Source organism: Chrysochloris asiatica, unplaced genomic scaffold, assembly GCF_000296735.1.
Source record: "Chrysochloris asiatica unplaced genomic scaffold, ChrAsi1.0 scaffold00111, whole genome shotgun sequence".
Classification (NCBI taxonomy): domain Eukaryota; kingdom Metazoa; phylum Chordata; class Mammalia; order Afrosoricida; family Chrysochloridae; genus Chrysochloris; species Chrysochloris asiatica.
The window spans coordinates 9,995,457-10,007,362 of record NW_006408629.1 but is presented as its reverse complement, the minus strand read 5'-3'; the positions used below and the strand labels follow the sequence as shown (position 1 = coordinate 10,007,362).

General features: G+C 37.6%; 1 protein-coding gene across 1 annotated transcript in view; it reads right to left on the bottom strand.

The window, feature by feature from the left end:
- Positions 1 to 656: 656 nt before the first annotated feature.
- The window catches only part of LNPEP (leucyl/cystinyl aminopeptidase), a 72,718-nt gene continuing 61,468 nt past the window's right edge, over positions 657 to 11,906 (bottom strand). Inside the window, exons 13-17 of the mRNA XM_006867889.1 lie at positions 6,496 to 6,680; positions 5,106 to 5,267; positions 3,231 to 3,371; positions 2,454 to 2,535; positions 657 to 1,635 (exon numbers count right to left, since the gene is read on the bottom strand). Of these exons, the coding sequence (XP_006867951.1) occupies positions 1,504 to 1,635; positions 2,454 to 2,535; positions 3,231 to 3,371; positions 5,106 to 5,267; positions 6,496 to 6,680 (702 nt within the window). The 3' untranslated portion in view covers positions 657 to 1,503. The remainder of the gene's footprint in view (positions 1,636 to 2,453; positions 2,536 to 3,230; positions 3,372 to 5,105; positions 5,268 to 6,495; positions 6,681 to 11,906) is intronic.

Genomic DNA, 11,906 nt, shown 5'->3' with positions numbered 1-11,906 from the left:
ACCTGCTGAATAAAAAAATGTGACCTTTCCCCACTGTCGGATTCTGTGGAGTGTTTTAAGTGCTCATAAAGGGGCAACTACCCTTTCCATCTACATAGACGTGGTTTTCAAACAAAATATAAACCACACAAGAATTACTAAGAATGCTTTACTCCTACTATTCAAAGAACACAACAATCTAAGTATAAGTCTGCATAGCTCAAGAAATTCAAGTACAGTGCTTCTCCTTCAGGAGTGACAATGCCATACAGTTTTTGATATCCTGCCTCATTTGTCTTTCTCTGGCCATTTCTTTTAATCTGTTAGTTTGGCCACAATAAAAGAAAAACAATGATCATCAATTAAAGAAAAGTACTGCTTTGATCCTGGGAAAAAAATTCAAAGCCCACCATATCAAATCTGAATATAAATCACTCCTATCCTACATTTTCTTCATTCTTATTTAAGGTACAATGGTGAACTTCAAATAAACATGTTCAGCTTTCAAAGGCCCTATTTTAAAGTATGCTCCTGATATGCTATTCTATCATATAAAATGAAAATCCACATATGGGTATGATTCAGAGAGAAAGAATCTATGATCTATTCTGCCAAAAGACAACTTTAACAAGTTATATTCTTATTAATGGTGACAGAAGTCACAATGAAAGAGACCAGTGTTAACAAAAATGCTTGGCAGAAAAGTAAGAGACATCTATCTATAACATAAGGCATATCTATGGCATAGAGTGATAAAAGTGTACAGAATTGAAATATATCAATGACCACGAAAAAATAATTATAATTAAAGTCAACTCATTTTGAAGCCGTTTCCTAGGTTAATGCTATAAAACAATGAAAGTGTTAAGTATTTAGGAAATTTACTCTTTTGGTCTTGTGATTTAGCTTCTCAATACAACAAAAACTTCAAAAATCTGTAGCGCCTGGCTATTTGGAAAAGAAAAAAAAGGAGATATAGATCTTACTTAAACTTTTTCTAGGAGATAAAGGACTAATCAAAACCCCAAGTCAGAGTAGATCTGCACACCTGAGATCAGTTTTCTTCATTACATGCTTCACTGTCTTCATTACTATTTGAAGCTAACTTTGAACACATGAAGCAATGAATGGCTGACAAACCAGCAGTCTGCAAAGATGGTAACTTGTATGGTGGGCTTTTCCTTGTTCCACTGTCAGTACTTTCAGGTACTGAGAGATAGAACAGATTTCCAAAATAGATTTCTAGCCCCCTCCCCATTTCTGTATCTTCAAAGTAGAAAAGTTATTCGTTGTTTTTGATTGGCATATAGGTGCATACAATTTTGTAGTCAAGAACTACATACTGCCCCTTAACACTCAGAAAAGACAGATGAAAAATATAAATGTGCCCTGAGCTAACTAGAACTCCTAAGAGTGCAAACAACTCAGTAGCGATCCTGGCTTCACCTTGGTTTTTGCAAAAGCAGCAGAGCCCCAACTTTACAAGCTCTGAATGGGCAACAAAATGAGGTGCGGTTGTGCATGTTACAGCCACAATGTCAGAGTGTTTAAGTTCTTCTCCATCCACTGGATATTCAGTTGAATGACTTCCAAAGCCTCCTGAACACAACGCAGCCGAAATGTTGTCTCTGACTCATTTTCAAAGAAGGCCCGGACCTGTAAATTCCACATAGAAATATTTCAAAAGACAAAAATGTAAACCTTAGATAATTCTAAATATCCTTTTCAAATAAGCTTTAACTAAAAAATGTGAAGTTTCTTTTAAAAAAAACTAAATCCTTTTGTTCCCACAGGATAAATTTCTAAAATTTAAAATGGGGTGGGAAAGGCGAAATCACAGTAAACTAGGTAGAGTCTAAAGTTGACTTGGTGCTAAAAATTCACTCTGAAATAATCCTTTAAAACATTATTACTACTTAAAAAAAAAAAAAGAATTTGGCATTGTTGTTGTTGTTGTTGTTAGGCACCACAGGGTTTACCGACTCATAGCAACCCTATGCACAACAGAACGAAATACTGCCCAGTCCTGGGCCAACCTCACAATCGTTGCTTCGCTTGAGCCCACTGATGCTGCCACTGTGGCAATCCATCTCATTGGGCGTCTTCCTGTTTTTCTGTGACCCTCCACTTTAGCAAACACGATATCCATCTCCAGTGACTGGTCCCTCCTGACAATGTGTCCCTGCGGACAATATTCATTTTCTGGAGAAAATGAAATGAGTTTGGCATATGATAGTCTAACTTAAAAAAAAAAAAATTTGTGTCAGGGAAATAAGGGAACATTTAAAATGGATTGGAATTTTTCCTTGTTGTCATACATCCCATCCTTTGTAAGTAAATCTTATCTTCACATTGGTAAAGGATGACAGAGGGGCAGGCATTGGCATAAGGCAACCCCATATCTAATTTAAACTGAGCAAGCCTAAAGAGAAAGGGTTAGCCAACCTTCATAACTAGCATTTCACATCACCAACCTCAGACAAATGAGCCTTTGTTGAAAACAGGTGAGTTGATGCAGCAACAATACTCTGTATGGTATAGGACCCCAGATGGAACCTGGACAAACACAAATACAAGAGCAAAAGGAGAAAAACAAAATGAGGCAACTGTTGGTCAGCAAAGCACTGTTTCTAAAAGTAAAAGAAATGCTTTCAGCTGAGTCTATATGCCAAAGGCAGACTGGATTCCTGATTCTTAGAACATCAGCTTAGTAAATTAGGAGTAGTCCTACCCATACTACTTCTAGTAGGAAGGCCAAAAGTGTGTGTGTGTGTGTGGGGGGGGGGGGGGAGATGGTAACAGGAGATATCCAGATAAATGGTAACTTTCTTTAATCTACTAAAAAATTGTGGCAGACTCCCAGAAATCTCATTCTTGCTTTTGAAAAAGAAAGAAAAAAACTTATCATGTGCTATTCTAGATAGGTGTGAACTCTTAACAGATCCCTTGCCAATAAAGAGGCATTTTCAACAGGTAGCCAAACAGCTATTCTGAAATAGTACGTGGCCATGCTGAGCCAAGTTACCTGATGCCAGGCATGTCTGGGCTTGATTCGTATTCAAATGGCACACTACTGTTGAATGGAGCACATTATGGAATTATGTTTACAAAGGTAAAGATCAGGGGCTTTTTCAGTCAAGGCAGCATATCTTCTGAAAGTAAATCATAATGCCTGTGAACCAATACTACACTGAAGTGCCTTTCAAATTCAAAACCTAAGAATACTAACAATAATTATCTGAGAAACTTACTTCTGTACAAGCTTATTCCAGTTCTCTTTGACAAAGTCCCATGCCAAGAGGTGTCCAGGAAAACGTCGGCCCACTGTTCTAATGATGAAAGACAGCTTTTGTGTTTGGATGATGTCTCCGTCAAGGCTACTTTTCATTAACCTGAAGAGAACAGTCGATTTAACCTCCAAAACAATTATTCATGATAAAATAATAACTTCGCTTAGCATTGGTCTTCTGAGTAAAGTCTTTGAAAACTGAGAACTAGTCATAAATGAAGGAGGAAGTCACCAACGAGTTAGGCGTTTACATATATGATCATATAATAGTTTTTGATATATCAAAGGTCTAGAAAACAAATTCTGGTAGAATTATAATTCTGGAGATAGGCTTTTTTTTTTTTTTTTCTGGTAAAGTAGGTAGTTGTTTTACCTAGTTTTAGTCATACTAGGTAAAGTCTGGTAGCGTAGTGGTTACGAATCGGGCTGCGAACCTAAAGGTCAGCGGTTCGAAACTACCAGCCGCTCCGCGGGAGAAAGATAAGGCTTTCTACTCCCGTAAGGATTTACACCCTCGGAAACCCTGTACAGGGTCGCTATGGGTCGGAACCGACTCGACGGCACTTAACAACAACAACAACAGGTAAAGTCTGACTTTGAAGGTAAGCAGTTCTCTCACCCTCTATGCGAATGCAATCTGCTTATAATGATAAAACAAACTCTCCAAAAATGCAGTATTTTTAACAGAAGATAAAACCCAAATGTCAGTCAAGATGTGATGAGTTAAGCAAATTATGAAACACTCACAATACACTATTATGAAATACTTCATAATATACTATGGACTACTATGCAGCCATACGGACAAAAGAAATAAGCTTTAGGAACTGACATGGAAAATCTCTACATCATGTCATAAAACACTGAGAAGAAAATAAATGTCTTGAATATGTTATCATGTGTAATTACAGACACAAAAATGGAAACCAGCCTCCTCCACCAGTAAATACACAGGCCAGAGACCCAAAAAGAGTAGAAATGAAAGACCTTAAGAGATACTTTCACATTTTATTGCATATTTTTAGGTATCATTTGAATACATTATATTGGGAATTTATTGTGTTGTTAAGTGTAGATTAAAAACAAAACAAAAAAGTTTCTGTTTGCTTATGTCTTAAGAAAATGCCTACTGACAATATGTGAATCTGGGTATGTGCTAAAGATATCCGTTGGACACTTTTAGGAGCTCCCTGAGCATCATTAAATGAAAGAAACAATGTGATCCAGGTGTCTCTCCTCTCTCCATGTTTTCAGCACGACTCTTCATTTCTGGTGTCCTAAGTGCCAGGCGGCAAGTACCTCATATTTCCCTCGGCTATCTAGAGAGACTTGCCTGCTCTTCCTGGCAAGAGGCCTGCTTACTGCTCTCGTTTTCTGACCTACATGAAACGACCATTGGCAGGCCTTTATCAACCGGGTTTTGAAAAGGAAAAATATGACAAATTCACATGAAGAATTAACCTATATTAAGCATCTAACATGTTACCCTTTTCTGACGTTTCTGTATTTTCTAAGCGATGGCTTAGAAAAATGCCTTCATCCAAAAGAAAGCAACACTGACTGTGGAATGTGCCAAGACGATGGAGAAAGGTTTGAGCAGGGACTAGAAGGGGCTGTGATAGCTGGTATCTTCTCAGCTCTCTGGAGCACAGCATATTATGGATAGCTGCAAAGGGTCAATCCCTGACATGAAGCCCAGTGTATGTAGGCTCCTCACTGCACTGGCCAAGTCAGGTTCGGCTAATTAGTAAACGGAGTAAATATACCTCCCATCCTGAAAGCACAATGCTTTTATGTTTTGGTTTCTATGTATCATATTCCTGGGGTGGTTTCATACCAGTAGAGTTTCCGTACATCGTCTGAGCTGGCAAGGGCTTCAAGTATTTTATTCTTCTCTGCTTCAGAGCTTACAGTGTAGTATATGCTTAAAAGGAATGACCAGCCTTTCTCAGTTTTTGATCCAACTTTGAACACAGTAGTCATGACATCAGTAGGTAGGCTGTAAAAAAGAAGGGTCATACATAAGAACCCAAAGAAAAAATCCTGAGCACAAATTCAACAAACTGACTAATGACACTGATTTTGGGGTCAGGATGGGTGATAATTGGATGACTCTTTACCCAAGAGAAAAAGATAAGGCTTCTGCTTATCTAAAGAATTACAGTCTCAGAAACTCTACAGAGCAGTTCTACTCTATCATATAATGTCACTATGTGTTGAAAATGACTTGATGGCAGTGTGTTTTTCACTCAACAACTTAGAGCCAAGAAAATGGTTAATTGAGTTGCTGCTACTTTGCTAGTGCATGACGATGAAGAACATCAATTTAATACAGTATTCACTTGTTGTTGTTAAGTGCTGTTGAGTTGGTTCTGACTCATTGCGACTGTGTACATAGTTTCTGAGGAGGAGCTGGTGAGCTTAAACTGCTGACCTTCTGGTTCAAACCGAACTTGCAGTCTAGTGCATTAACTGGCAGAACCACACCAGGACTCCAAGCATGTACAAAAACCAAACACATGAGTGGCTGAATGCTGGAGCCAACAACTCAAAGGATATCATAAAGTACAGAACAATAAATATATAAAGTGTGATAAAGTTCCATGGTGGAAATATAGCAGCAATACAGAGGGCAGTGAGGGGTAAGATGAGGGGGAAAAGCACAATTACATTCTTATGTCAAAATCCCAGAGATTGGGGGAGGGGCATGTGTTAGAATCAGCTTAATGACATGGGGGTCACCATGTGTTAAAATCAACTTAATGGCAACAAATTTAGAGTAGAACTGTGCTAACAAAATTTTCAATGGCCGAGTGTTCAGAAGTAGACCTCAGGGGCCTCTGAGTGGACTTGAACCTCCAAGCTTTTGGTTAGCAGCTGAGTGTGTTAACCATTTGCCCCACTCAGTTAAGGAACGCAAAAGGTTGTTATACAAATCCTTCAGCCCAATTCTTCACCTGATGATTGAATTTTCTTCTATCATGCCTGGTAAGAACCTGGAGAGAATCCATTATTGCCAAAAGAATTTCTATTAACCGCTAACTCCTCACTTGGTATGTTTTATTACTAAACTAAAATAAACATTTTTGAGAACAACGATGTATAATTTACTTACAGTAACACTGTTTTACAGCATCTGTAACCCATGAAGAAAAGACCCTGGTTTTGAGATATGATGTGAGGTAAAGAATAGGAAGACAGGTCATTGGGATAGAAACACACTTCACCTGTGAGTTCCATTGGACACCATCCAGTCCTCAAAGAGCTTCATGGCAGTAGTACGGCAGTTCTCCTGACTGTAAGTACAAGCAAATTCTAGCAAGACTGACCGAAGCTCTCGCATAGATGGGGTGCCCTCATCACTCCAGGTTTGTTGTTGGATTTGATTTTGAAGCAATTTAAATACTCTGGTCTAGAAAGAGAAAAATAAATCACAACAGAACCATAATTAGGTTCTGTCAAATCAAGAGAGCTAAATTTCTTTCCTCCATCATTTACTCAAGTAGAAAAAAAAGGCACACATTGTATTATTCATTAAATATCAAAAGACATATGAAGCCCACATATAGCTGGGATGAAACCATTCAACAACAAAGGTGATACATACAGCTGCCATAGCCAACGAGGACTGTTAGTAATAAAAACTAGAAAAATGAATGGCTACTGTGCAGCATGGAATCTTACTTCTGCATACGCTCAGTTAGAAATCATTTCCTGCCAAAAATAATCACCGATAACCACAGCTGGAAGAAGTTAATATTTTCTGACCCAGAGACTTCAGAATCCATAATCCATAAAGCAATAAGAGAAGATTGTATTACTTTGCTGATTGTTAAAGGTTTAAATACGTCTGCATAAAAGTACATTTAACATACTAACTAATCTGATGTTAAATAATACATTAATCAAGTCACAAGCACACTAGGTCTGCAAGGCAGAATAGTAGTTTACAGTATTTTTTTCTCCCTCCAACTCTTTCAACATTTCAAACCCACAGAAAAGATGCAACAACAGTAGAATGAACACCCAATGTGTTAATTCATCTAGATTCATAGGCTTCTAACACTCTTCCATTTGCTTTGTCTTCCTATTTGTGTGTAAAGCACATACACATGATCTTTGTGTGTGTGTGTGTGTGTATGTGTTTTCCCTGGGTTTACAAGAATTGTTTGACAGTTGTTATAGGTATCATGATATTTAATTTATACATGTTAGCTTACCACTTCCAGAAAAAATGACATTTTGCTCCATAACCATAATACCTTATTATACTTTAATAGTAATACCTTCTTCTATTTAGCCATGGTTATACTGATTTCTAAGGAGCTCTGGTAGCGTAGTGGTTACGAATCGGGCTGTGAACCTTAAGGTCAGCGGTTTGAAACTACCAGCTGCTCCGCGGGAGAAAGATGAGGCTTTCTATTCTGGTAAGGATTTACACCCTCGGAAACCCTGTACAGGGTCGCTATGGGTCGGAACCGACTCGACAGCACATAACAACAACAACATACTGATTTCTGGTGTAGTGCTATGGGTTAATGCACCAGACTGCAAAACCATCAAGCTCACCAGCTGCTCCTTGGAAACCCTATACAGGGTCGCTATGGGTCGGAATCGACTCGGCGGCACTTAACAACAACATACTTATTTCTGAATGGGATATCATGCTAACTGTATACTTACAGTATTAAGAAACTAAAAGATTTCTTTAATCTACGACAAAAGCTTAAAAGCCATTCATAGTATACAGAAGTAATTTGATATTGCAAGCAGTTCTTCATGGGGAGGAAAGAGTACCCGTGGACTTTAATAAAAGCATCATACGAAACAGGCATTGACAAATGCGACTGGAAGGAGCAAATACTCCCATATAAAAAGTGTTTGTAGATGTTTATTTTTTAAAGTCCTTATGGCTATACAAAGGGACTTCAAAAACTTTGTGAAAAAATTCCATAATATTTTGATTCCATTTTTCCACAAATGTTTTGAAGCCCCTTCATATATGAGGAGGATCAAAATAAAAGCATTTACAGGCAGCCTTCCCATTTCTGAAGAGTTCTTAGCATGGGTAGGATATTTCCTACCAGTGACTTCTTGAACACCACCAGATCATGCCTCATGTGACCAAGTGACCAAGTATCACAGATGATCATGTGCAAAAACCCAAGCCCAGGAAACTGGTCAAGCTCTTTACAGACCATTAGATTCTGAGTACTACTGTCAATACCTGAAATTAGTCCAATTTGGAGATTTTTTTTTTTTTTTAATTGTTGAGGATATTTTCTCAACATACATCTGAATAAATCTCTGGTTGTGAGAATGAAAGAAAGTTTGTGTCAAAAAACACAAAGTTTGTGGTAACTAGTCAACCCACTTTTATTTCTAAAGCTGTGAAATAGGATAGAACAGACACCTTGTGGGATACGTGAGGGGCAAAGCAACGACTCCCTGGAAGGCTATGAAGTGGAAAAGTACTTGTCATGCTGACTGATAAAACAATGAACATAAAAGTATTATAGGAAATCCTACTGAATATACATGATGGTACTGACGCATGCTATCTTCCACTGGCCTGTCCTGTTCAATGTCATCGTGATAGTGAACTGTCCCACAAATGACTAAAGAACGAAAGATATTTAAATATACTTACAGATGTCATATCAAATAGAAACAAAAGATAAATGAAAAAAAAAAATTACACACTTTAAAACTATACTAAAAAAAATACACTAACCCCACAAAACTTAGTGGTGAAAAATGATAATGCTCTTTAAGAGTACACTAAAATACAAAAAAGTCAGTAGGAAAATGACACTTTAACAGTTAGAAGCAAAACAAACATTTGAAAATATTAAAAGTTAATTCCTGAGACACTTACTCTATTAAAAATACAGGATACAATTTTGCTAGTTATTCTCAGTATGAGAAATTACAAAAATAGCTGATTTTAAGTATATTTCAAACATAAAATGAACTAGAGTAAAAGTTTCTATCAAAAAAACCAATCTTTTTACAAAATTCCTGCTGCTACAAAAAAAAAGATTTTTATAGGTAATCCTGGGTATACTTTTGACATTAATAAACCACAGCAATTACTTCAAATTACCTTCCCTTTTTTGAAATAAAATGGTATCTGTTTTCCCATGATTCCAAATTAATGTTTTTGAAATTGAAACTCAAACAAAAGAATCAAAAGCCTCGGATTTTAAAAAGTGGGGAGAGGGAATAACTTGATGGATTATATACAAGCCACAGGTACAGGACATGCAATAAAATGCAGTAACAACATAATGATTTAAAAATTAAAACAGGGAAAGATGCTGGCAATTACATATTACATTTTGATTTACTGCTTTAATTTTACATTGATATGTCCAGGGAATTCTTTCCTGGGTCAAAAGAGTTTCTTAAAAGTGAAATGTCAGCTTTTATTTGCAAAAGGTCTTTCCCACCAATTTCTCATATATAAAAGAATGATAGATTTATAAGTGATGAAACAGGAATATGGTTGAAATCAGATGTTAACATCAGATATGAACAATTTAAAGCAATTCAAATGTGCCTGTATCCTGCACCCACCATAATACCACAGCATACATAAAAAAATGTTCAATTTATGTACACAGTGTCTGGTAATCAGGACATGAAAATTAACTAGACACTAGCCTTAAACACTAATATTATTTGAAACACTGGATGCAAGGATCTAAATATGCCAACCCCTAACTAATATATTCCTGTTGTTGTTAAGTGCCGTTGAGCCAGTTCTGACCCATAGTGACTCTGTATAGGGTTTCCTAGGAACGGGTGGTGAGCTTGAACTACCTACCATGCAGTTCCAACTGACTTTACAGTCCGGGACATTAACCCACTGCATCACACCAGGACTCCCTAACTATATATGGCGGTGGTGGTGATGTGCTGTGGAGTCGATTCTGACTCAGAGCAACCCTGTACAGGGTTTCCGAGGCTGGAGCAGAAAGCCTCATCTGTCTTCTGCGGAACAGCTGGTAGTTTCGAACTGCTGAACTTAAGGTTCACAGCCCGACTCGTAACCACTACGCTACCAGAGCTCCTTTTAACTATATATAGCATGTGAGATTTTATATTTCGAGAGTTTTGATGCTAACAGAATACCTTTAAGATTAAAATAAGCATTTAAAAGAAATAGTATGTCTTACTGAGACTCATCAGGAAAATGTAACGAGGTGAGAGTTTGCAAAGATTATGGCTGAAGAGACATTAAATAATTTACTGCACCACAGCAATGATAAAGAATGATGATGAATCCGTAAAACACTTGGCAAAGAAATGTCATCAACCATCCCTCTCACAGCACACACTCTGCTTAAGCTGCGTTCTAGAATTCACTGCAATGGCGACATAAGACTCAGCCAACAAACTGACAGTGATGGGTCTTATAATGGAAACTATTACTATTATAGTTGTTAGGTTCCATGCAGTCGGTACTGACTTATGCACAACCAAACAAAACACTGCCTGGACCTGTGCCAATCTCACACGCTTTGCTATATTTGAGTTCAATGCTGCTGCCATTGTGCCAATACATCTCCTTGTGGGTCTTGCATTTTTTTTCCCACCCTCCACTTTACCAAACATGTTATCTTTCTCAGGGACTGGTCCCTCCTGATACTATGCCCAAAGTATGAGACGAAGTCTGGGTATCTTGGCTTCTAAGGACCATTCTGGCTGTACTTTTTCCAGCACAAGTGGGTTTTTTTCTTATGGCAGTCCATAGGACTTTTGATATTCTCCTCTAACACAATAACTCAAATGCATCAATTCTAAGGTCTTCCTTATTATTCACTGTGGAACTTTCACATGCAAATGAGCTTATTGGCAATACCATGGCTTGGGTCAGACACACCTTAGTCTTCAAACTGACATCTTTGCTCTTGAACACTTTAAAGAGGTCTTGCACAGCAGATTTGCCTAATGCAATACACCATTTAATTTCCTAACTGCTGTTTCTTCCATGAGTGTTGCTGGCCAATTCAAACAAAATGAAGTCTTTGACAACTTCAATCTTTTCTCCATTTAATGGATATTATACATTGATCCAGTGGTGAGAATTTTTGTTTTTGTTATACTGAGGTACAATCCATACTGAAGGCTGTGATCTTTGATTTTCATCACTAAATATTTTAAGTCCTCCTTTTAGTAAACAAGTTGTATCATCAGTATATCACAGATTGTTCATGAATATTACTCCAATCCTGATGTCACATTTTTCTTTATAGAGCCAGCTTTTTAGATTATGTGCTTAGCATACAAACTGAAGAAGTATGGTGAAAAACTACAACCCTGGAGCACACCTTTCCTAATTTTGAACAATTCTGTGGTTCCCTTGTTCTGTTTGAACAACTTCTTCTGGGTCTATGTACAGGTTCCTCATAAGAACAATTAAGTGTTCCAGAATACTCATTCTCCACAATGTTGTTCATAGCTTGTCATGATCCACACAATCGAAAGTCTTTGCATAGTCAATAAAGCACAAGTAAACATCTTTCTGGTATTCTCTGCTTTCAGCCAAGATCCATCTGACATTAGCAAGGATATCCCTCATTCCAAATCCTCATCTGAATCCAGACTGAATCCTGGAAGTCCTCTGTCAATG